This window comes from Ceratotherium simum, chromosome 9 (genome assembly GCF_057802395.1).
Source record: "Ceratotherium simum simum isolate JZ-2026a chromosome 9, ASM5780239v1, whole genome shotgun sequence".
In the NCBI taxonomy this organism is placed as follows: Eukaryota; Metazoa; Chordata; class Mammalia; order Perissodactyla; family Rhinocerotidae; genus Ceratotherium; species Ceratotherium simum.
This window is the reverse complement of record NC_141908.1, coordinates 53,236,280-53,263,730: the sequence shown is the minus strand read 5'-3', so window position 1 is coordinate 53,263,730 and position 27,451 is coordinate 53,236,280. Positions and strand designations below refer to the sequence as shown.

Below are 27,451 nucleotides of genomic sequence, written 5' to 3'. Positions count from 1 at the left end.
TGGATTCCTGTGGTAATGTACAATGTAAATTTTACCCGTTTGTTTCTGAAATAATTAACTTTGTTCACCTGTGTGAGGTGCGTGGTACCTGTTGATATCATACCATTACTAATTATGTAATTATGTTAAATTTTTACCTTTTTAAAGACTCTTGACATTTAGAATTATATTTCAGAAACCAACCTATAAACCTGTGGGGGAAAAAAACCAAGAGAAGAAAAGGAATTTTAGATTTAGTCTTGCCTGCCTATGAGGGAATTTAGAAGAATTAAATGACTTCACTCATTTCTAAGAATAACATGATGAGAGATTTTAAAAATGTAAGTTCTTTATCTTTGAGCAATACATACTGAAATATTTCTGGATGAAATGTTATGTCTGGGATTTGTTTCATAATAATTTGGAGGCAGTGTGGGGTATAGATGAAACAGAATTGTCCTCGAGTTGATTGTTGAAACTAGGTGATGGGTACATTGGAACTTGTATTGTTCTACTTTTGTATATATTTGAGGTTTTTCTATAATAAAAAGCTTTTAAAAATGTAAGTTTTATCCTCTCCTGCTTTTGATTAGTGGACGTTTTGGATTGTTAAATTTTTTAAAAAGAAATTCAATATACAAGTAAGATTGGACTTTAATTTTGGTGTCAAAATCCCCTGTGATGTTTGGGTTAGTGAGCGTTGCTCGTAGTAACAGCTTGGACAGGGTGTGAATACTTAGTTGTTTCACAAGTGTCAAGAGGATTTTATGATTCTGTGAAAACCTTGAAGATGGATTTTGACTCTTTAGACTATTTCCCTGCTTTATCACCTGTAATATGAAAAAGGTAGTTGATAAATTTCAGAGAATAGCCAGTCACACCAAACTCCAGTGAAGTGTTCTTGGGTTTTTCTGCGTATGAAGTGGAAAGCTAGATACATTTTTTTTATAGGTGCTGTTGGTGCTTAAATTTTGGCAGCCCAGTTTGGGCAAAGGGATTGTAAAAGCTCAAGAACTTGAGAGACGAGAGGAGTTGAACAAGTTTCTTTGAGTAGAACTGTATTTAGTTAAATAAGTCAAATAGCACTTTTTTGGTATTGGGTGGTCTGTAAGAGAAGTAGGTACGTGTTCATATTTCCAAGAAGCTTCCAGATTTGTTGGGGGTGTTTAAAGCAGACAGATGGAGCAATAATCAACAGTATAAACCAGTGTGTAATTGGTAATATAAATCAATGTAATGTTACTAATTGCATGATACAGATAATTGTGTAGAGGTTCAGAGGAGGGGAAGATCAAAGAGGGCTCCAGTTGTTAGGGAAGACTTGACAGAGAAGGGAGAACTTCAGTGGAGGAATCTAGATTTGTACAGATAGAGAGATGAGGGGAAGATGTTTACTAACAAGGCAAAAGGCAGTCTAAGTGAGAATAGAGGCAGCCTATCCAGGAGACAGTTTAATAGCCTAGCATTTCCCAAAAAATAGTTTGTGAGATATTAATAGGTATTAAATAAGTTACGAAAGTTCTCATTAGTATATTCAAGTTTTTAAGAAACCTCTAACCGTTTAAGTAAAGGAAGCAGCATCCTTTTTCTTCTTTAGATTATACATCTCTAGAGATTAGTGTTTCATTGGGTTAATTGTGAGAAACACTTTGGGAAGTGCTGTAGTAGCATGAATAGAAGGCTGGGATGTTGTTTGGGGACTAGTGGCTGACAGGACACATTTGGGTAAGAGAGTGGAGAGCACTGAACACTACTGGTGAAGATTTTAATATTTTTAGCTTAAAGAGCCCTTGAAGATTTTTGAACAGACAAATAATATGAATAAATCTGTGCTTGGAAGACGTACTTCACGAATAGATTGAAATGGGATGAAACTAGCACTAAAGAAGGTAGGAGGCTATTTCAGTTATACTGGGATAAAGTAAAGAAGTAAGAATGCTAGACATTTCAAAAGAATGAATCCGCCGTATTTGGTGATTAGCCATCAGGAGTAAAAGAGGAGTCCTTTGTTTTAAAAAAGGCCATATTGTTGGCAGAGTTGGGAAGGGATACTGATCTGGGGAGACAAAGGGATACCGGTTTTAATGGATTGAATTTGTGGTGCTAGGTTGGAATGACTGTTGGTAGTAGAGATAGGGGATGGATCTCAGGACACAAGACTGGAATTCTGTGGAATAGAGGTGAAAGACATGATTGAAATCATGAGAGCAGATAAACTGAAGAATAAAAGAGTTATAAAAAGTAGTTTGGGGGATGGGGACTATAAATTTATTAGCTACCCTGTTAGCACCAATAAAACATGCAGAAAAACTTGTACATTTTCTACCATTTCTAAGATATTCTTTTAGGATTATGAAGTTTTAGTGGGTAATATATTTCTTTGGGTAGCAGGCAAACAGGTATTTCTTCTTCTGACATCCGGCATTGGAAAGTTTAGTTTAGATGCAGTAGATATTTTTGGTTTTGGTTGTTTTGTTGCTTGGGATTTGGCTTTGTCTTATTGGTTGTTTTCTCTCAGAAAAGCATCTACATAGATTGCTTATCAGTTCTAGATATTATCCCCTCTGCTTTATTTAAAAGAGCTTATTTTATCCTAGACTCATAAGTTAGAACATCCAACTTCAAAACAAAGATTTTGTAGGGAGGAGTTAACTGCTGTATGAAACCAATTCACATATATACCAGTACATTTATTCCCTACGCAAAATTTGCTGTTTTATTTATATAAGCCCCTCCTTGTGATGCTTTTTTGTTGCCTACCACTTATACCTCACTGGGATACTCGTTAATTCCCAGTACCTCGTATAATCCAGCCATTATCTTGGGTCCTCTAATATGCTGAAATTCTTTTTTTGGATGCTTAAATGAAGGTGGAATAGAATGTAAGCATTTATTTTTAGAAGAAAGGGGTTCCAGCCTTAAACCTGTGAAGTTAGAGCTTTAGGCTTTGACTACCTTATATTTTGGATAAATAAATAGGCAGTTGATTTTTATGTTTTATAGTAGTAAATGGCAAAAAGTTAACTTATAAAGGCAGTAAGGAAATCTTTTTGAAAAATAGTAAAAATATCTTTAGTTTTGATTAACATTAATTCCCTCTTCATTTTCCTCTCTTTCACCACACTTTTGAGGAATAAATGTGGCTTTTCCCCTCCCATTTAATTTTCTTTCAGCCTATACTTGTTTCAGCAGCAGCAGCATTTGTAAAGGCTTGGTAAGAGAAGTTTAAAGAGGTTTTGAAGTACTTGTTTGCAGTGAAGTAAAGGGAATAGTATTTGAGCTCTATTCACATCTTTTCAATTGCTTTTACCAAATCTTCAGAAACTTTGTTAAGGAAAAAATTATGTTCCATAGTAAAGAAACTACACATCTTAGAGTTCCTATTTCAAGTAGCTAGTAGTAGAAGTAGTTTACTCTACCACTTGATCATTTTATTTGCTTTTTGAAGTAGGTGTATATTGGGAAGAAAAGGTAAGTTTAAAAGATACAATTCCTTGAAGACATAATTTGAAAGTTTTAAATTGTGATTTAAAAAGTGAATGTGGTAGGGGCTGGCCCAGTGGTGTACTGGTTAGGTTTGCACACTCCGCTTTGATGGTCTGGGGTTCGCAGGTTTGGATCCTGGGCGCGGACCTACACACTGCTCATCAAGCCATGCTGTGGCGGCGTCCCACATACAAAAAATAGAGAAAGATGGGCACAGATGTTAGCTCAGGGCCAATCTTCCTGACCAAAAAAAAAAAACAACAGAATATGGTGGTCATTAGTGCTATCTACCTAATATTTCTGATTTTCTCTCTGGGCAAAACCAAGTTGAAGGTAGCTCTGTAGCTTGCTTTGGCCAGTAAAATATGCTATCGTGACTACTCTACCAGTCTTGATCCCTAAGTGAGGAAAGCGTGCAGTACACCTTCAGCTGACCTGTGATGGGCATGAATAAAAAAATAACCCTTTGTTTTAAGCCACTGAGATTTCAGGGTTTGCTTACTACTGCAGCTTAATTTTGCCCTGCGTGGTCTAATATGGTAGCCACTAGATCTGTGATGCTGTTAAGCACTTGAAATGTGGCTAGACTGAATGGAGATGTGATTAAGGGTAAAATACAAACTGGATTTTAAGATTTAGTATGAGAAGAAAGAATGTAAAATATCTTAATTTCTATATTGATTTCAGGTTGAAATTAATTATTTTGGGTATATTGGGTTAAATGAAATATGTTATTATTAATTTCACTGTTTCTTTTTACCTTTTTAATGTGGCTACTAGAAAATTTAAAATTACGTATGTGACTTGCATTATAATTTCTATTGGGCAGCACTTATGTAGCCTATCCTGACTAAAATCAAAATTGGTAGGAAGAATAGGGTGCTCTAACAAAACTCCTCAAATGTGGCATTGGTTCAAGCATCAGGCAGCAAGGAAACTGATATTAGAGGCTGGGAAGATGCAGTGCAGAAAAGCATTTGGTAAAACTTGCTGCAGTAACTTGGAAGGCAAGTACTGTACCTAATGCACTTGTAGCTTTAGAGAACGAGATTGGAAAGCAAATTGTATTTTAGCTACTTTTGGCTCCGTTTGACAAGCTAGAAGAAAGAGATGAGCTAGAAAATGATTGGCTGGTTTGCAAGTAGGAATGAGAAACAATAAAGAGAGTCCAGAAATTTGAGGATTTGTAGGATTGGAAGGAGCAGCTGCTTCTCACCTTGATAAGAAAGAGATGAAACTGAGAAGCCTTTTGAGCAGATAATTAAAATTCAGTCTTATGGGGACTGGCCCTGTGGCATAGTGGTAAAGTCCAGTGCACTCCACTTTGGCGGCCCCGGTTCACGGGTTTGGATCCTGGGCGCAGACCTACACCGCTTGTCAAGCCATGCTGTGGCAGCAACCCTCATATAAAGTGGAGGAAGATTGGCACAGATGTTAGCTCAGGGCTAATCTTCCTCAAGCAAAAAAAAAGAGGAGGAGTGGCAGCAGATGTTAGCTCAGAGGGAATCTTCCTCACCAAAAAAAAAAAAAAAAAAAAATTTAGTCTTATGGCAAGGATCCAGTCAATCAAGGTTATGACCGTCATTCATTGTTGTTGTTGTTTTTTTGTGTATGAGGAAGATTAGCCCTGAGCTAACATCCGAAGCCAGTCCTCCTGTTTTTGCTGAGGAAGATTGGCCCTGGGCTAACATCCGTGCCCATCTTCCTCTATTTTATATGGGACACTGCCACAGCATGGCTTGACAAGCGGTGCATCCGTGCGCGCCTGGGCTCTGAACCTGCGAACCCTGGGCCCCGGGCGCTGAAACGGAGTGTGCGCACCTAACCACTATGCCACCAGGCTGGCCCCTTATTGTTTTTTTTTTAAAGTTATTTTATTGAGGTCATATTGGCTTATAAAACATTGTGTAAATTTCAGGTGTACATTATTATATTTCAGTTTTTCTGTCTAGATTGCATCATCTTCACCACCGATAGTCTAGTTTTTATCTGTCACCATACGTATGTGCCGCTTTACCCCTTTTGCCTTCCCCCCACTCCCTTCCTGTCTGGTAACCACCCATCTGTTCTCCTTATCTATGTGTTTATCTTCCACATATGTAACTCATTGTTAAAACTTTTGAATATATTAAGGTGACACAGTAAAGGTCTAAGGGAGTGGTCCCTTTCAATTGGCTTAGGGAAGAGACTGAAGGTGTGGATGCCGTACTAGAGCCAGGTAAGCCCAAGGTACCCACAATTAAGTAGAGAGAAATAGACACACAGTCTCCTGGGGCAAGAAGGCAAAGAAATGTAGTAAATCTAAGAGACATATCTAGGAAAAAAGCTGTGGTTCTGGATATTGGCGCTTGGAACTGGCTAGAATCAAACAGATAAGAAGCCTTCTAAGTTTTTTAGGGAGTTGTGCAGCCATAGAAGCCACAGCCATTGAAAAAAGTATGAAAAAAGTATAACTGCTTGAGATTTAATATTCTTGGTCTCCACCCCCTAACATGCTACCAGCAGGCTGAGAATTCTACTTAGCTGAGGAGGCACACTCTCTGTGTCCAGTTCACTTGTGGTGGAGGAGGATGACAGACAAGGAAAAGTCTCCAAGAGGCAAAGAGAACACTGGACTGAGAAACTCCTCCCAATGATCATCAGTCAGAGCATCCCCTGCCCCCAGAGCAGAGAGTCCCTGCACTATCTGTTCAGCTGGGTTTGTGAATTACTGTGAACCATTGACTGGGGTGTCTGTTGTTCCTCCTCTTTTGAACGAACGGGAGTGTTTTTTTATGGTTATACTTAGCTTGTTCTGTCATTGTGTACTGCATCTGTGAAGGGAGGTAGATAACTTGTTGTTTTAGTTAATAGGTCTCTATGAAGGGGGCCTGTATCTGGACCTGATAGAGAGGTTATTTTCACATCATCCACAGATCCTGGCCTTTGAGTTTAATGCTCTAAACTAGATGGGATTACTGGGTTATCTTCTGCAGGGCGGGGACCAGGGGTATTCCCCATGTGGAAAGAAGAGTAAATTGAGTATTTCACCAGCAGGGGGTACTTGAGAGTCATGACTCTTTATTTATAAATAGTCCACTTCTCTTCTAAGCGCATGATAGGATTGCCATTTCCTGTCATTTTTGAAGTCAGGCATGGCCATGTGACTTATTGTGGCCAGTAATATGTGAGTGAAAGTTTAAGAGCAGGATGTGATTTACCACACTCCCTTTTACCTTCCTTTGAAAGGCAATCTTAGAAGCGTGTGTCAAGTAGAGCCTGGGTTCCTGAGGGACTGTGATGAGCAGGTCTCCCTTGCCAGCCCAAAGTGGACATGTAAAATTAGTGAGAAATAAACTTTTGTAGTGTCAAGCCATTGAGTTTTGGGGATTGTTTGTTACTGTAGCACAACCTCACTGTCCTGATTAATATGTTAGGTTATAATTTTAGTCACAGTAGGTGCTCAATAAATGTTTGAATTGAATACATTGAAATTTGAGAGCAAAAGAAAATGTACAAATTCTAGACTGCCAAGATACAGCTTTTTGGCTTATATTCTTTGCAATAGCCAGCCCATAAATTGACTAATACATATATAGCCCTCTACTATAGGTAATATGGCAGAGATTATGTAGGTAGAAGACACAGGAAAAAATAGAAAGCAATGCAACTTGTAACATTATAACTAGAAATAACTTCAAAGCTATACGTAGGTGTGGTTTACTGGATCATTTAAAGCATTGTTTCCTATTTCTGGTGATAGCAACTCAAATTAAGATTGTTGAGAATCCAAAGAAAGTCTTGTGAATAATCCTTAGAAAAAATAATATGCATTTCTAACACAGGATTAAGGAAGGAGAGTCATTTTCGTTTTGTTTAAAGGGAATATTTTTTTTAAATGAGAGGGTGGGGAAAAATCCCCAAATGGTTATTTTTTCTAGCTGTAGCAGCAGTGGCAGCAATATCAGTTTTAGTCTAGTGCTAAAGTAGAACTTTTTCCTCAAATGAAGTCTTAGGTAGAACCCCAATGTGTAAAACTGATCTTATGGGGCTGCTCTGATTTATATGAGGACCTGGGACCCCATATATTTATCTTCTCTGCTGACACTTATAGTGTCCTTTAAGGAAACAGTTTGAAAGTTTTTATGCAGGAGCGGGTATAGCCACTGTAGCCATCTTCATTCTTTGAGGTTTGGGGTTTCTTAAGAGAAGCTCGGATTCTTTGTTTATGCCTAATTTTTCCAATATTTATATACAGTTGTAACTATCCTGGCTAATTTTCAAGTTAAGACTGGCTTGGAAGATACACATTAGAAGGGATGATGGGTCTGGTGGCCTGGGAGTTGGGGAATGGAGAGAGTTGATATCACCAGAAGTTGGGAAGAAAGCAAGAAATCAAAAACTAGGATTCTGGACGTTTTTAGTGCAGTGTTCTAGGGCTTGTCTAATAAATTATTTTTAATAATGAATTGTAGTCATTAGACAAAGATTAAAAATAATATTCTGAGCTTCCTGCCAAAGAAAGTAGGTAAATGTGTAATTAGTTCTGAAGAGATTTCCATTTAAAATATGGTAACCTATAGTTATCTGATAAACTGCCATCCTAAACAACTCATGCCCTGAAGTTTTTTTTTTCTTCTTCTTCTCCTTTTTTTTTTGTTTTTTGGCTGAGGAAGATTCGCCGTGAGCTAACATGTGTTGCCAATTTTCCTCTATTTTGTATGTGGGTCGCTGCCACAGCATGGCTGCTAACAAGTGGTGTAGGGGACTGTGCCTGGGAACTGAACCTGGGCCATGGAAGCAGAGCATGCTGAACTTAACCACTAGACCACGGAGCCAGACCCCTGAAGTTTTTGATGTATGTTTGAAGTGATATACAAATAATTAAACATTGAAGTAGTGGACAATAGTCTTTTTCAGTGTTTAATTTTTTTTTTTTAATTTTTTTTTTTTAATTTATTTTCCCCCAAAGCCCCAGTAGATAGTTGTGTGTTATAGCTGCACGTCCTTCTAGTTGCTGTATGTGGGACACGGCCTCAGCATGGCCGGAGAAGCAGTTCGTCGGTGCGCGCCCGGGATCCGAACCCAGGCCGCCAGTAGCAAAGCACGTGCACTTAACCGCTAAGCCATGGGGCCGGCCCTCAGTGTTTAATTTTTAAAAAACTTTTTATAATTAAAACTTAATGAAAAGTATCCCAGGTTATTTAAATTTGAGAAAATGAGTTTATATTATGCCATATACTATTGTCATTTTATTTCAACAAATTATGATATATGTAGTATCTAAAAAGCATAAGTAAAATCTGTTCCGTCGTGGTTATTTTTTTAAAGAGTATCTTAAGAGATGACTGCAAACCATCCAATTTGGAAGAGAGTTTTCCTGCAACATGAAATTAGAATGAATTAGTACTAGAATTAATGTAGAGCTATTTTTTGCATTCTTGGTGAGTAACATAAGCATATATATATATATATATATATATATATATATGTGAACCTGGAAGAAGATATGTTTACCTGCTGGGTAGATGATATGAAAACAGAATAGGATTGTTGAGAGGTGGGTTAAAAAATCATATACAACTTATTGCTATTTTTGTATATTTGCCCCCTTGGTCTTACTAGACTAAAGAAGATGACATTATTTTTTTTTTTTTAAAGCGTTTTCTCAAGTACTTAGACTAAGAAGGTCTTGGCTTATTCCAATGATAGAATGTTTAGAAGATTAGGTGATAGGGAGGGTAAACTACTGTAGGATCCAGTTTATATTCTGGTCATAATTTGTTTTGAATCAAGAGCAATATTATATCTCCTGGTTTAAATACTTAACATTCATAATATATGACTTCGGATTGTCTTTAGTTGTCTCTGAACATTGAATCTGCTCTTAGGATGAATGTTTGGTACTGTCAGGATTTGAATAGTGAGAGTTCTGAGAGCTGCTTGTAACAAATCACTTCCTTGCTGTTTCTTAGATAGCAGTCAGGGATTATTGGGAACTATCGTCTTTTTGGTATTTTTTTTAACTTGGTGTGGTGGAGGAAAACAACTTTTTCTTTTTTAAAAAACTTGATATAGTAGCTTTTTTTTTTTTTTAGTGAGGAAGATCAGCCCTGAGCTAACATCCATGCCAATCCTCCTCTCTCTCTCTCTTTTTGTTTTGCTGAGGAAGACCGGCCCTGAGCTAACAAGTATTGCCAATCCTCCTTTTTTTCCCCCCCGCTTTTCTCCCCAGAGCCCCAGTAGATAGTTGTATGTCATAGTTGCACATGCTTGTAGTTGCTGTATGTGGGATGCCGCCTCAGCATGGCCAGACAAGTGGTGCGTCAGTGCACGCCCGGGATCCAAACTGGGGCCACCAGTAGTGGAGCGCGAGCACTTAACCGCTAAGCCACGGGGCCGGCCCCTTGATAGTAGCTTTAAAGTAGTCTTTTTTTTTATCTGAAGGAGTAGGAAAGCTAGTCTCTAAAGCTTATGGGGGAAGGGAGGAGCCTTAGGAAAGAGTACTGTTTGCAATAATATCTTATATTGATCTGTATTCGTAGTTATTCTAAACTTCTTACCTGTGACATTGAAGATTTGGTCTGTGACTTTCCTAAAATAAGAAGTCCTGTGTGCGAGTGGGAAGCAACAAGGAGATTTTCCCAGATTTTTTTTATTATGGTAAAAAACACATAATGTTAAATTTACCATCCTAACTGTTGTTAAGTGTACAGTTCAGTAGTGTTAAGCATATTCACACTGTTGTCCAACTGATCTCTAGAACTTTTCATCTTGCAAAACTGAAAGTGTACCCATTCATCCTCTTCCCTGTCCCTGCCCCTTAGCAACCACTTTTCTACTTTCTGTTTCTATGATTTTGACAACTCTTAAATACTTCATATTGGTAGAATCATACTGCATTTGCCCTTTTTTGACTGGTTTATTTCACTTAGCATAATGTTCTCAAAGTTCATCCACGTTGTAGCAAGTGACATGATTTCCTTCTTTAGTAAGGCTGCACAATATTCCATTGTATGTATATACAACATTTTCTTTATTCTCCCCCAATTTTTTTTTTTTTTTTGTGGAAGATTGACGCTGAGCTAACATCTGTTGCCAATCTTCCTCTTTTTTTCTCCCTAAAGCCCCCAGTACGTAGTTGTATCTCCTAGTTGTAGGTCCTTCTAGTTCTTCTATGTGGGACGCTGCCTCAGCGTGATTCGATGAGTGGTGAGTAGGTCCGTGCCCACGATCCGAACCAGTGAACTCCGGGCCGCTGAAATTCTGGCTGGTCTTAGAATTAAATTGACAGAGACAGATTAACAGGAGAAAAACAAACAAAAGTTTAACAACTTGTATACATGGGAGAAACCTAGGAAAACCGAGTAATTTGCCAAAACGGCCAAAGCTCTAACTTTAAATACCATCCTCAGCTACTAAAGACAGAAGAAGGTGTGGGGGGTAGGGATAGTCAGGGACTTCAGAGGGAAGGAAGGCAGTTCACAGGTAGGTGAAAAGGAGCAAATGTTAGGAAAACAAGTGTTTGGCCACACAGAAACAGAAGAACAGAGGGGAGCCCCAAGACAGTCTTTTCTAGTACCCCCACCACCACCACCATCTACTGCGTAGTTTATGTTATGTTAAGGTAACAGCTCGCTTCCTGAAACAGGTTATTTTTCATCTGAATTCTTCAGGCATTTGGGGGGCGGATAACAGGAAAAACTGACTCTTTTGTTTCTTAAAAATAATCAGCCTAAAATAATCCCCTCATTATAGCTATGTGTGTATATCCTATAAAAGCCTGTATTGTCTAGATTTAGTAGGAAGAATAATTCTTTTAATGTATAATCTTCAGTTGGATAGAAAAGCTTTGAAGAGAATTTGGAAAACTGCTATAAAAAAATAGAAGGGGGGTTTGAGAAAGATTAGAAAAGATGAAATTAAAGATTAACTTTAAACGGGGGGAGGGGAGCAGTCGTAGAAGAGTAATGATCCAAATCTAAGGAGATAGGGTTGCTTAATGTTAAAGCAGGGAATATATATATATAATATATATATATATAATATATATAATATATATATATTAGATATATAATATATATAATCCATATATATGAATTTGCTAAAGGAATAAAATTTGGTTTTATATATGTATATAATATAATAATAATTAAGACATGTATATTATATATAATCTATATTTATATAGATTATATTTGGTAAAGGAATAAAATTTGGTTTTAAAACTTTCTCCTGAAGTGTTAACTTCTTTTGATTAGACTAGTGAAGTTATATTTTTAGGAATCCATGTCTATAATTTAGCACTATCTCCTAGAAAGAAAAACTGAGAAAAAAAAGACTTTTGGTAGCTTTGAAATGTCCATTGGAATCTGAAAGTTATGAATGTGAAAATCTAATTAAAATAATATTTGAGATCTTTCAAGATTATCCTGTAATTCTGTTTAGGTGATTTTTATGGCAGGTGAAACTGATTAAAGGGAAAATGTAAACAAAATAAACTTTCAGAATCAAATGAAGTAATTTCATCAGTGCTTAAAAAAATTGAAGGCAGAGAATATGAAAGCCTTTGATAAGAACAACAAAATCCTAATGATAGGCTATTGATAAAGGAGAATGTCTTATTTTATCAAGAGTACTGTAATTCATATTTATCTAGTCTCAGTTATTTAAATTAAATATGCATATTCTAGACTTGATAAACCAGTTAAGAATTTATCTTAAATATTCTATTAGCGGGCCGGCCCTGTGGCTTGGTGGTTAAGTGCGCGCGCTGCGATGCTGGTGGCCCGGGTTCGGATCCCGGGTGCGCATCGAGGCACCACTTCTCCATTCATCCTGAGGCCGAGTCCCACATACAGCAACTAGAAGGATGTGCAGCTACGACACACAACTATCCACTGGGGCTTTGGGGGGAAAAATAAAATAAATAAAAAAAATCTTAAAAAAAAAAAAGAAAATTAAAAAAAAATATTCTATTAGCTCTATTGATAAATAATTAGCAGTTAGTTTTAGGAGGAAGCATTTAGCATTTTCTTCTGGTAATATTTTTAATAGAAATCTAGGCGTGCCCTGAGTTATTAATGCTTAACTAATATTGATTATACAGATTGCCATTGGTATCTTCACTTATTCCATGTCAGCTGTGTTTGTGTTACATAGGACATGCCTCTCACTCCCTCACGTTTTTGTGTGCTTTTAGCATGCTGCTGCATATTGCTGTTTATATATGTTTGGGTTAAATGGATTTATATTTTCTGGTTTTAACTGAATAAACATTCAGAGTGGACAAGCTTTAATATTCATGTATAGAAACCGTGGACTAAATAGAAAAAAAAATGCAAGTTATCGCTGAACAACAAGAAAAGGGCAGAGTAGACACTATCTGCTATTGATAACATCGAAACTCACCCTAAATATTTTGTTGTGACGTATTATCTAATAGAGCTATTGCAATTAACAATACAGTTAAAATTATCTTATTTATCTGTTAAAATATTTCATAATCAGAATAGTATTATGTGTATATGCTTAATTAATAAACAGATTTATGGGATGCATGTTCAAAACTTTACTAATAGGTCAAGCAATCAGGAAGATTTGGAGACCACTGGCTTCATCCTCTTCCTAATCTACGAAAGCAGCCAAACTCTTAGAAGTCAACAGTGCTATTTAGTGGTGGCTGTGGGAAGCTGATTTCATCTAAACCCTCACCACCACACTCCTGTACCCCAGGAGATTGTGCTTCTATCACATTCTCTCTCCTTTTTTGGTATTTCTCTACTTAAAGTGTACTAATAATATATTAAGCTATATCTTTCTATAATTTTGTGTTTGTCCATTGGTTATGTAAGAAAATTAGTCTTCATAATCGTATTGTGTGTGTGTGTGTATATATATAGTTCATCATTTAAACTGTTTCTCTTTTCCTTCAACTCTTGCCCAGGTGTGCAGGAAATTTTTTTCATTTATATATGTCCCTTTTGCAAACTTGTTTTATTGGGGTATGCCTTGAAAATAACCATAATCATGGGACAAAGATACTGTTAGTCATACACCAGGCCAGATTAAAAGGAAATTTAAAGATTTTGAGGTAGAGAGTAGACGTAATTAAAAAACAGTGCTGTTTATGAAATTCTTAAATGTGCATGCAAATCTTGAGAATTCCTGTTTCCATTGCTTACATTTTTTGCATTTAAACTGGTTTTTCCTTAAGCACCAAAAGTCAAGTTTAAATTAGCATATTCACTTTTTACATTGCTAGTGTATATTATACAGGTATTGCTTTCAGTTATAAAGGTTAGTTTACACTGTTTCAGGTACTTGTATGTGTTAAATCTACCTTTGTGGGCTAGTTTAGGAACTTCAGCACCATTTTTATAATGTTTGCTTTCCCAGCAAAACTCTTGGAAAGAGTTGTATATACTTTGTTTCCAATTTATTTCCTTCCATTCTCTTGAATCTACTCTGGGCAGGGTTGTATCTTCACTTCTCTACTGAAACAGCTCTTCTCAAGATCACCAGTGATTACCTGATTGTTACATCCAAAAGTCATTTCTCAGTCCTTGTTTTACTTGACTTATCAAGCATTTGACACTTATGATTATGTTCTTCTTGAAATGACTTTTTCACTTGGCTTCTCGATTCCAATTTCCTTCTTTCTTATTGGCTGATTCTTTTTAATCTCCTGTACTTGTTAACTTTGAAATACCCCAAGATTTCCTCCTCTCTCTACACACCATTCCAAGTGAATCAGTAACCAAGTATATATACTTACGATGCCCAAGTTTGTATCTGCAGGCCATACTTTTACCTGAACTCCAGACCCATCAGCTGCCTGATCAGCAGCATCGTTTGGATATTTCATAGGCACCTCAAAACTTTCATATCCAAAAATGGGCCTCTGATTGGTACCCCTCTCCCACAATCTTTTCTACCTCCAGTCTACCCTATCTCAGTTAATTAATGGCAACTCCATCTCTCTAGTTGCTTAGGACAAAACCTTGGAATTGTCTTGAACTCCTTTCTTGTTCCCACACCTCACATAAAACTGTTATCAAATGTGTTAGCAAATGTCTTTGACTCTGCCTACAGAATATTTCCTGACTGACCAGTCCTTACCACTTCCTCATCAACACTGTAGTTTTAGGCCACTATCATCATTTGCTTTGATAATTTAGCATCCTTTTAATTTAATTAATCTCTTTACTTCTGCCCTTGCCTCCCAACAGTCTCTTTAATACAGCATCCAGAATGATCCTAGATTTATTTTAATAAAATGTAATTTAAATTATATCACCCCTCTACTCTTAACCCCTCAGTGGCTTCTCTTACTCTGAATAAAATGTAAAGTCCTTATAATGGCCTACAAGGTTGTACACAGTGTATAACATCATATATGATTTTATCCCTCCCCTTCACATTTTTACCTCTCTGATCTTATTACTTTACTGTTCTTCCTACACATTCATTCCATTCTAGCCACACAGGCCTCCTTGCTTTTCCCTGAACACACCAAGCATACATCCAACTTGCTTTTCCTTCTGCCTGGAATACTTGCCCCCACCTTGATTGCTCTTTTGCCTCCCTCAGTGTCAAATGTCACCATGTCAGCAAAGCTTTCTCCGACCGCTCTATTTAAAATAGCAAGTACTTCCCTCCTTTCACTTCCTGTCCCTCTTGACCCTGCTTTTTCCTCATAACACTTAACCACCACCTAAAATACAATGTATTTACTTGTTTGTTTGGTTTTCTCCCAAGTAAAAAGTAAACTTGATAAAGGCACAAACTTAACTCTTGTTAACTGTTTTATCCTTAGAACCTAGAACAGTGATGGGCACATTGTCGTCACTCACATATTTGTTGAGTGAATAACATTATATTCTAAACTTAAAATTGTGGATCTAATTTTTGGAGCACGCTCATCTTAAGGTTTTTTTTGTTTTTGTTTTTGTTTTTAATTCCTATGGTGGGATAAGGGGGCTAGTTGATTATATAGGAACTAGAGATGAAACCGCAACAAAAGAAGTTGATTGTCTGTCTTTACCAGACTTCCTGAGTAATCTTCTATAGATTCTAATAATCGTTATGTTGCAGTATAATATACATTCAGAAAAGTGTGCAGATCATATGTGTATAAATTGATGAATTTTTACAAAATGAGTGCACAGGAAAAATTACCACCCAGATTAAGAAATGGGATATTACCAGCAACCCAGAAATCTCTACCCAGTCATTACCCCTCTTAAAGGTAGGCGGTCACCACAGAATAGTTTTGCCTGTTGTTTTGAGCTTTATATAAGTTGAAGAGAGAGAGAGAGAGTGTGTGTGGGTGTGTGTGTGACTTTTTTAATTTAAAATATGTTTGTGACATTCGTTCCTGTTGTTGCATATAAGTTGTTGATTTTCATTGTCTTCACATATTCCATTGTATGAGTGAATATATCGTGATTGATCTATTCCAGTATTAGTGGCTATTTGAGTTGTTTCCAGTTTAGGATGAATTTTTGTACTTCAATGTGTATGCACTTCTGTTGGAGTGAAATGTCTTGGGTTATAGAGTTTACATAGGTTCAGCTTTAGAAGATCAAAAGGTTTTCCAAAGTTGTTACGCTGATTTACATGCCCACCAGCAGTGTGGGAGAGTTTCAGTTGTTCTACTACTTTGCCAACAATTGTCCTGGTCTATTTTAAAAATTTTAACCATCTTGGTGGGTGTGTGGGATATCACATGATTTTAATTTTAATTTTCCTGATATCTAATAATATTGAATACCTTTTCATACTTTTATGGGCCCTTTTAATGAATTATTACTTCCCCTTCTCCTGAGCTTTATGAACAGTAGATTTCTAAGAATAACTAGGTACCACGTAGGACACTAATACAGCACAGTAAAAAATATTTTCCTATCATCTACACTAAGATATTGAGGAAGATGTAAACTTGACTGCCTTGTACTGAAGACTTATTTTTAAGGTGTCTGTATTAAATTGGTATGTTCTTGGCAAAGGGGAATTATTTAGGATTTATTAGATTAATTAATTTATGATTAAGATTCTAAAATATCCCAGATGTGTTTGAGCAAGTAAAATGATTGAAAATGGATGTGACACTTGTTGGGCAATTAATTTATTGTCTTGAGTGAGCACTTTGTGGTCCTGTCCATATGAACTGACTCCTAATCTTATAAAAATCTTCTCTTTATGTATTATTTGCAGATAGAAGGAACATAGAAGAGTAGAGGGCAAAGTCTTCAGGTAGATCATTACCTATATTAGAAGTTCCTCCTTAGGGAAGATTTGTTCATTTAGTCAGATTGTGTTTTCTGAGCACTTTTGAGAGAAGCATTCATTATCTAAAAGGATGTATGAGCCAGTGAATCTGACATTTGAACTAGTCTTGAAGGAAAGGTGGAGGTTAGTTAGATGGAAAATGAAAGAGGTAGAAAACAGTCCAGGCAAGAGGCGCATACATGGGTGTGACATTGAGAAGGACATGTGTTATGAAAATGATGAGAATTTCAGTGTTTTATTACTGAAGTTGGAAGAGCAGGTTTGGGCCAGATTGAGAGCGTTCTTGAATACCAAGTTAATAAATTTGGACTTCATACTGTATAAAATAGAGAATTAGTGCAAGTATTGAAACAGGAAAGTGATGCCATTAGGTTTTTAATTTAATTTAATTTTTTTTTATTTTTTACTTTTTATTTTTAAAAGATTTTATTTATTTATTTATTTTCCCCCAAAGCCCCAGTAGATAGTTGTATGTCATAGCTGCACATCCTTCTAGTTGCTGTATGTGGGATGCGGCCTCAGCATGGCCAGAGAAGCAGTGCGTCGGTGTGCGCCCGGGATCCGAACCTGGGCTGCTAGCAGTGGAGAGCGCGCACCCAACCGCCAAGCCACGGGGCCGGCCCCCCATTAGGTTTTTATTTAGGAAAAAAGTTCTGGAAGATGTGTAGAAGATGGATTGGCAAAAGAGAGAGATGAGAGGCTGGGAATGGACTGACAAGACTCACCTGAAGTTGATAGTTTGAGCAATTAGGTGGCTTGTAATGCTAGTAACTTTAAGAGGGATACAAGAAGATTTGGTGGGTGGACAAGTTGTGTTCAATTTGGACATGTCAAGTTCTGTGTACCTATGTTATATTCAATAAGAAAGAAAATTAGGTTGTAAGTTTTCTTTGTCCATGACACATTTTTAAGCATATTTTGTACGTTCCAGTAAGAGAATTAGCAATAGGAGCAGGAATGTCCTATAATATCTTTATTCCCACAGTCAGGTTGCATGTCATTATTGCCCTCTTTCATCATTTGCTTTTTTTGTTCTCTATGTTGTCTTTAAATTTTTCTTCAGTCTCTCTAGACTTGTTTATCCATTCTTTTTTTTGTTTTATAATTTTATTTATTTATTTATTTATTTCCCCAAAGCCCCAGTAGATAGTTCTGTGTCATAGCTGCACATCCTTCTAGTTGCTGTATGTGGGACGTGGCCCCAGCATGGCTGGAGAAGCAGTGTGTCGGTGCACGCCCGGGATCTGAACCCCGGGCCGCCAGCAGCAGAGCATGCGCACTTAACTGCTAAGCCACGGGGCCGGCCCTTGTTTATCCATTCTTGATATTAGTATTTTGTCCTCCTTTTTTCTGCTGTCTTGTCACAAATGTAATATGAGCAGCTTTAAAAACATCTGATAAAATTTCTCATTTTATGGACTTAAAATTTACCCAACTCTGGAAATGTGATACCCATATGCTATGTCTTTTATTTAATTTGTAAAAGCTAGTACTGTGCACTATTTGTGCAAGTACTTAAATGTTTTATCATAGTGATTTGGGTGGACACCTGATTATAAAGCAACAGAGGTCAAGTCTCATGTTGTGTATCTGGAGGAATTTTATACATATCTAATTCTTGCTTGATCCTTTCACTGAGGAAGTAGAAACCAATTTACCCGTTAATTTCCAGCCATCAAATTCTCTCTGTATCTGAGGTCTACCACAGTTAGTGGCATGTAGTAGCTAACTATTGGATTAAATGAATACCTGTATCTCCTCTTCTTTGTGTAATACAGGAAGAGGTGGCTGTGCTCCATCAGCTAAACCTGTTAAGTGCTGTGGATCATCATCCCTTCCTGACTTCTTAGGGACTTCTCCCCTGTGTTTTCAACCTCTCTCTCTGTAGTGAATCTTTCTCATAAGCATTTAAACACGTTCAGGTCTTTCCTGTCTTTAAAAACAAAGCAAAACACTCTTTCTCCCTAAGTCTCTTCTTTGGTCCACTTACTGCCATGTTTCTGTCTCTCTCTCAAGCCAGACTTCCTGAAAAATTTTATCTATTCTTGTTATTAAACACTTTCTCACTTCTTGCCCAGTTACTTATTTTCTTTCTTGATTTATCTGCAGTATTTAATATTGAACTTGAAACACGTTCTTTCTTTTCTTTAATATAGCACATTTTCCTGATGCTCCTTTCCTTTGCAGATTCTTCCTCTTCTGCCTTTTCTTTAAATGTTTGTATTCATCATAGTCAACTTTCTCTTCTCATTCTACTCATAGTCCTTGAGTGATCTAACCTACTTCTTTGGATGGACTCTATCACTGTATATCTCCTGATAACTTCCATATCTCTAGCACACTCCTCTCTTTCTGAGCTCCAGACCTGTAGGTCCAGCTTCTTTACTTTTATGTCTCACAAGCAGTTCTGACTCCATGACCTTCAACCTTGAACTCATTAACTGGCCTTTACCTCCACCTGGACCTTCTCCAGTATATCCTATCTCAGTGAAGGGCACCACCATCTACCCTGTTGGCCAGGCTAGAATCCCCTCTTTTCCCATGTTTTCTCCTGATTCTTGGTTGTGGTTATTCTGATAAAATAAACTAGTTTTAAACCCTTTGAGGTATTTTCCTGGCTGATGGTTATTATTACAGTACATTAATACAGTATAAATTCAGGAGTTATTAGGCACATTTGATTGTTTAGGTTACTTTTGCCCCAATTATTAGTGACTAATATAGATCTAAAATAATAAATTTCCATTAAGAGTTTTAATTTACATAAATCGAAATAAAAATTTGTGGGACTGTATGTTTTACCAAAGATGGTAATATTCAGTGTTCTAAATCATATATTGTTTCTTAAAAAAGAAGCCATTTCTGAGATGGAAAAACCTCTTGCTTTCACATAGAAAATGATGTTTTATCATTGTCGATATAAATAAAGATGTTTGGCTCTGCTGAGAAAATAAATAACTTCCTTCCATATCCATCCACTCTTCCTCACCATTGCATGCTCATTTTGTTTCCCAGTCTGGTTTATAACAAAACTCCTTGAAAATAGAAACTCTCTCTCATACTTATGTACCCCTTTCTACAATGATGTTGTGGCCATTATAGATATTTTAGTAATGATTGACTTTAAAGCTTAAGTTTGTGAGTAACAGTTTCAAGTGAATGACACCTTCTTTTGCATTCACATAGTACCTACAGATAGACATAAATGATACAGGTTTGTGAAGGAGGTTTAAGGCATTAGAATTTGTTCCAATCTGAACTGACCATTGGATTTATTGACTAACTGAACAAGTATAATTGAAGTTTCAGATTATTTATGACTCAGCTTGCTCAAAAAAAAATTACTTGTTTTTCTTAATGAGTCTTTTAAAAAGCAAGCTCTCATGATGGCTTTATTCCCTTTTTGGCTTAATATCTGATATTTAGAATAAAATAGATTGCTTTGAAAGAATGTCACAACAAGGAGCAATGATTATGCTCCACAAACATGATTTTTGACTTTTACGCAGTATTCATTTTACCTTAGAGAGGCTCAGATCTCATGCTATCTTTTTGGGCCAGTGGGCTGCTTCTCATCTGTATTTGTTTTTTTTCTTTAGATATTAGGATCAAGGAAGAAGAACCTGATCCTGAAGAGTGGCAGCTCAGTGGTGATTCTACATTGAATACCAATGATCTAACACACTTAAGAGTACAGGTGGTAGATGAAGAAGGGGACCAACAACAAGAACGAAAAAGATTTCGGAGGGTAGCTTGCACCTGTCCCAACTGTAAAGAAGGTGGTGGGAGGTATGCATACATGAAACATACTCTTACTTTTTTTTTTCAAGCCTGCTAATATCATCACCCTAATTTTTGAAATACTGCATGTCATGTCACTTAATTATGGGAAATTATTCATTACATGATCATTTCGTGTGTGTGTCTGTATGAGTGTGGCAGAAAAAGTTAGAGAACAAAACATGTGAAATCGAATTTTCAGATCTAAATGCCTTTTTTAAAACTAAAATTACTTAGTTTGCTTAAAAAAAAGACAAAAACAGTGTAACAGATGCCATTTTACAGGCCCATATCAGAAATTAGCCTATTTGCAAACCAGCAATGGGATTCAAGATAAAAAGTTGATTCTTAGCTTGAGAATAGCAGTTATATAAAAACAAGAGGTTCAGAAATAGTTGATAAACATAAGCATTTTCCATTTTCAACAGAAATGAATAATAAGCCTTAATGATGGAACTTTTGAAAAATCAGAACTATAATATTTCAATTCAGTGTTTTTAAAAATAACATTAAGATAGAATAACATGACGGGAATAAACTCAAAACAGATCACTAATTATATTAAATGTGAATGGATTAAGCTTAATAATTAAGACTTAGATCATATTTTTAAAATACAAAATGCAGCCTTATGTTGATTATAAGGAACATCTCAAATAAACTGGCACAGAAATGTTGAAGATAAAGGGGTGGAAAAACATTTATTAGGCAAATGATAACAGAAAGCTTGGATAGCAATATTAATGTCAGACAAAGTAGGATTAAAGTGAAAATCATCAAATAGATAGATAGGGATATATTTCTTAATAATATAAAGTTTTCACCAAGAAGATTAAAAGTCATGATACCTTTTCCCCATAGCTTTGAAATATATAGAGTAAAAACTGATAGAACTCTAAAGACATACTAACCAAATAAATCCCCAGTCATAGTGAAAGCCCTTAACACACCTCTCTTAGAAATGCACTGTTTAAATAGACAAAAAATACTATTAATACAGTTAATGGGCTTGATCTAATAGAGCCTTTCTGTCTGCCTTTGTGTTGGTCTTATTGGTTGACTTGCAAACTGGCCAGCCCGTTTGCAATAATAGTAATGACTAATAACTACTAACATTGAGAGCTTAATGTGTTCTAGACAGTCTTATAAGTGAGGCATTGAGAGGTTGAATGACTCTTACAAGCACACACAGCTGGGATTTGGACCCAGTTTCTTACTCCAGAGCCTTAACCACTATACTATACTGCCTGCCAAGTGTATTTGCTTCTGCATCTGATCCTTAGATATTTGTATTTACTGGCAATTATTTAATTGTTTGAGATTTTATTTATTCTTTGAAATGTTTTGGTTAATTTAAATAAGTGAAATTCTGGTTAGGCAATAACTTTTCTGAAATTTACTCTCATTTTTAGAGGAACTTGAAAGATAAATTGTTCATGAAAATCAAATCTAATTGAGGGTCAAGGCCTAGCCTATGTTTTACTTATCCTTTTCTTTAAAATGAAAATCTTTTAAATTTATGTTATTAAACTAATACATGCTTATAAAAATTCAGAAATATAGAGTAGTATTAATACCAAAATCCTACCCCACTTAAAGATAACCACTGTAACATTTTTGTATATATCATATGTTCCAGACTTGATGTATATTTTAAAGTAGAATCATCTTATTCTCACTGTTTTACATGTTTACTCTTCTAATTTGAAAATTTTTGTTATCATATTTCTAGGTCTATAGAGTCTGCATCAGTTTTTTATGGCTGTATAGTATTCTATTGTATGGATGTATAAGAATTTAACATCTTTTTTTGAAATTTATTGTCATTCTAATCCTTACACATACATCTTTGCACATTTGTCTGATTATTTCATCATTATAAGTTGGCAGAAGTGGAATTGTTGGATCAAAGGGGATTATCTGCTAGAAAGGCTGTATCAATTTTGTACTCCCACTAGTGGTGTATAAGAATACCTGCTTTCCCACACCCTTGCCAACAGTGGATTTTATCATTTTCAAAATCCTTTTAAAGTCTGACAGATGAAAAATAATACCTCAATACTGGTTTGTGTAGTATATTTTTTGTTAGTTTGTGAGATTGAACATTGTTTTGTATGTTATTTTACTATTTTAAGATTTCTTTTGTGAGTTATGTCTTTTGTGAATCTGTTAATTTGTGTGTTTAACTCTCATATGTGCAGATATTTTTTTCAGTTTTACATTGCCTTTCAATTTTACCAGTGGTTTGCAAAACACATTACACAAGTAGAGTCCCATCACTTAAAGTTTGCAAATGTTTTTTTAAGCACAAAATTTTTAATTGGTCAGTCTTTGTGAGATGCGTTGTTATCATGCTATTAAACGTTTCCCCTATCCTGAGGATTATAAAAATACTTATATTTTTTCTATAACTTTTGTGAGTTCACTTTTTAATAACTTATTCTAAGCAATCAAAATTGAAGTTCTTCAGAAAAAAACTGTATTTTTTCTTAGAGCTCATTTGAACAAAATTCAACTAGTATATATGATAGGCACAAATGTATCATTGACAATTGCTGCATCTAGTTAATAGAAGCATAACATATATACTAGTAAATGCAAAACATTCCAGAGTGTTCTGCAAAGGTGAAATAAGTGATACTTTAAAAATTTTAGAATATTGGCCTTTTTTTACTCAGCCATATTCTTTTTAAAAATATATGTGTAAGTGGCATCTTTAGAGAAGTAAATTTAGTTTGTTTACCCTTTTGAGCAAGGTGTAAAATTAAATATAAAAAAAACTGTATTCATTTGGGCATTTAGCCAATGTTTATTAAGCAGAACCAGGCTTCAGAAACTTTTTACTCTAGTAGAAGCAAATAATTTTAATAAAGTAAGATAAATTCTAAAGGCATTATTGTTATGTAGATTTTGTGTGGATTAAACATCAATCCATATTTGAAAAATTATTTTGCAAAATCGGTTTTCTCCTGTCAGCATTTCAGTTTGTGTCCTGTTTCTCCTGTCCTAAGCAAAAGAAAAACTCAATTTGCTTTTCTTAATTCCTCTACCCAGAATTTAGCTTTATTTATTCTGTGTTACTCTATCTCGGCATTATTAAATTATTGGGAACACTTTAGGCAGTTAAGAATAGAAACGTATAATTGTTAGTTTTTCTAGGTTTTATAATAGGTATTAGTGGTGTGATTATGTAAACCAAGAAGAAAACTTATGGCTGAATCTTTTATTATCTCAAGTTTCTTGAGAAATTCACTTCAGTCCTCTTTCTTCATGTCATATACCATAAATCCCTATCTAGCATATCTAGATCTTGCCTTGAATAAAATTTCCTTTTTAAATAGAAACTTGGACCTAGGTATTGGGCTTTTCCCTTAAATTAAAATATATTTGTGTGCCCCTGTCCCAGTTTTTTTCTTTCTTAGATACTTGTCCCATTTTCAAACAATGAGTATTTCTCATTTCCTTATAATTCAATTGAAAATGTCTTTCCTTAGCTTCCTGGTTCTTTGGGAGCACAGATTTGTTGCTATAATATGTTATAATCTTGTGCTTTGTTAGTGCTCTCAAGCTAGATTTTGCTAGTAAAATGACACTTGTGAGTTTATAAAAAAGCACATTGATTCACCTGAGTAGTAGCTTAGAAGAGAGGCAACAAATAATGAGTACAAGAGTGACCTGAATTGGGTTCTCTGTGAAATTGCTATGGTGAACACAATATGTAAAATTGGTTTGTACACCAATAGCCACAAGCATTGCTCTTTTTCTTAGGGCCATTTAGGAATAAAATAAATTTAAAAAGCTAAACTAAATGGAAACAGTATTGCCTTGGTAAAGGCTTTGGCATTGCAAGTGAGCCAGAAAAACCTGTTTTCACTCAGCTCAGCTCTTTGAAGAGAGTTGTAGAAATTGGGGGTGGACTGGAGCAGAAACTAGAATTGTTTTAGATTATGACATCCTTGCCCTTGAGACAACAGCATGACTCCTCCTTGTCTTTACTTATGCTATTCCTCTGCCTGGAATGCCTTCCCTCCTTTCTATCTAAATCCTACCCACCTCCTCCATGAAGTCTTCTCTAACTACTGGAGCCCACATTGATGTCTCCCTGTTCAGAACACCTATGGCATCTAACAGCCAGCACTGCACCGTTTAGCACTGTTTGTCCTATGGCAATTTCACATGCTACTGAGTGTGAGTACATTAAAATATAAATGTGGGGAAATATGCATTTTTCCAGTAAAATTTGAAAAATGATAGGTATATTATATACAGGAGGATTTACAGGCTTATGGAAGGTTTACAGGCTATACCTAGACTGTGAAATTGGGGGAGGAGGGGAAGTTGAGGGGTCTTAAATGTACCTTTTTCTAACTTCAGAGAAATATTATGAAGTTTATGTAATATAATTTTGACAATCAGTGAGTCTAAAATGTCATGTTTTTTATAAATTCATTTATTTTTATTCAGTTAATAGCCTAATTTTTTTTTTAAAGCTTGAGTAATAACATTTTCTTTAGTGTTTAATACTATCTGAATATCAGTTCTAGAATCAAAAAAGATTTCTTCTTGCTTATGCTAAGATACCTGTGTTCACCCCAGTAAGCACATATCTCCCAAACCCTGTTCTTGATATCAAATACTGAAATATAACAAATGTCAAATTTTGTGATGTGGAGAAACTATTTTATCTCTGATGTATAATTTTAGGTTTCTTTGCATGGTTAATAAGGGAATTTTAACTGTAAAGATAATTTTGATTTGTATTTATTTCATATAGTGCTAAGGGAGCTAAGACAATAGCTTTGTCCAGATTTTTTTTTTATTTTCTCTAAGCCAGTGTATATTCAGAGTGTGGTCACACAAATATATGAATAAATATGTTTAAATCATGTTAATTTAAAGTCTGCTTAAGGTGCCTATCTACCTTTTAATTGTACCTGTGATTAGTTATGCATTCATTCTTCGTTTATTTACTTCTTAAATTAGCTGACGCCACGACTTTGAATAGACTATTTAGTTTCCTATACAACTAACTTAATTGGATTGGGCCTATGCATAGAATTTGTTAATGGTTCTGACAGAATAATAAATACCTTTATTATGCATTCTTTATGTATGACATGTCCTTTTAAATTATATAATTCTTGAGCATATTTACATTTGGAACAGTAATCACATTAATTCTAGAGTAAAATTAATGTATAAAACTTACATGTTTGAGACATATAAATTTTTATCTAAATTGATTTTAAATGGTCTTGGTTTCTGATTGACTACATGGTGATAATGTCTTCTATTTGAAATTCAGTATGGGGATGTATGATATAAGTAGTAATGTCCATTTGAATATTTTCATATAAGTATATATTATTCTGTGTATGTTTTTTAGAGGTACCAATCTTGGGAAAAAGAAGCAACACATTTGTCATATACCAGGATGTGGTAAAGTCTATGGGAAGACCTCACATCTGAGAGCTCATCTGCGTTGGCATTCTGGGGAGCGCCCTTTTGTTTGTAACTGGTTGCTCTGTGGTAAAAGATTTACTCGAAGTGATGAATTACAGAGGCACAGAAGAACACATACAGGTTACTAATATTTACTTTTAACAGACAAAAATGAATTATAGGGCTACATACTACTTTGAAATCTTTTTTTAGTGTACCTTACTGAACTGAATCTTTTAAAATATGACCAATTACATCAGATTTTTATCTTCAAAACTAATTTAAAAACGCTAATTCCAAACAAGCCAGTATTTTGTAAAATAACATTTTTATGTAGACTTTACTTAACTTTTTTGTTTTGTTTTGACATTGTTGAATGTCTTAAGCCACATTTATGCTATTATTGTTTATGTTAACATTTTAAATTAGTTGTCTGCTTTTCCTCTTGATCTATCTTATTCTTTCTTCTTCCTCCTTAACACTATAATAAAGAATAATTCCTTTTCATCTGATAAATTCAGGAATTTCATCTTTTCTTTTGTTTTAATATCTGTGAGGTAAGCAAAAGAATTTTCATTGAGGAATGACCAAGGCTTTGTTGATGTCAAGACTCATTTAATTGTTTTTACATAATGTTGTGTGGTGGTTATATGAAATGGACCTAGCAATAACCCAAACTGAATCCTAACTTAATATAACTTAGAGTTGTCTCCTGTTACCATGAAATAATTAAGGTGTTCGTCAGTCTGTGCTCAACACTGAAGAAGTGAAAAATACATACAGTCCCTAGAGAGCTTAGAAGGAAGAAAGAAGCATAGTGAAATGGAGGACAATATGGATTTTGGAGTCTCCTAGATCTGGATTGAAATCCACGTTCTCTATTAGATTAAGCAAATAAGCTGTCTCGGACTCTTCTTCCACACCTCCTGCATCGGCTTTAAATATACAAAATAACCTGTGAAGTACTTAGTAATACAGATATTAGATGTTCTACTTGGTTATTTGTTTTTTTTTCCAGTTTTATTGAGAAATAATTGACATACATCACTATAAGTTTAAGGCATACAGCATGATGGTTTGATTTACATATATTGTGAAATGATTACACAGCAGGTTCAGCTATCATCCGTCTTCTCAGAGATACAGTAAAAAGAAAAAAAAAAAAAAGGAAAAAAATTTTCTCCTTGTGATGAGAGCTCTTAAGATTAACTCTCTTAACAACTTTACTATATACCATACAGCAGTGTTAGCTATAGTTATGTTGTACATTACATCCCTACTACTTATTTATCTTATAACTGGAAGTTGGTATTTTTGATCACCTTCCTCCAGTTCTCTCTCCCCACCCTCCGCCTCTGGTAACCATAAATCTGATCTTTTTCTATGAGTTTTTTTTCTTTCTTTTATTTTTTATGTAAGATTCCATATATGAGAGATCATAACAATATTTGTCTTTCTCTGTCTGACTTATTACGCTTAGCCTAATGCCTTC

The 27,451-nt window shown here is 35.4% G+C and overlaps 1 protein-coding gene across 2 annotated transcripts in view; it reads left to right on the top strand.

The window, feature by feature from the left end:
- Positions 1 to 27,451, top strand: part of SP3 (Sp3 transcription factor) — a 54,879-nt gene that overhangs the window by 24,015 nt on the left and 3,413 nt on the right. For both annotated transcript variants that reach the window (XM_087435404.1, XM_087435403.1), the window contains 2 exons: positions 20,337 to 20,526; positions 25,904 to 26,100. In XM_087435404.1, coding sequence (XP_087291530.1) covers positions 20,337 to 20,526; positions 25,904 to 26,100 — 387 coding nt within the window. The remainder of the gene's footprint in view (positions 1 to 20,336; positions 20,527 to 25,903; positions 26,101 to 27,451) is intronic.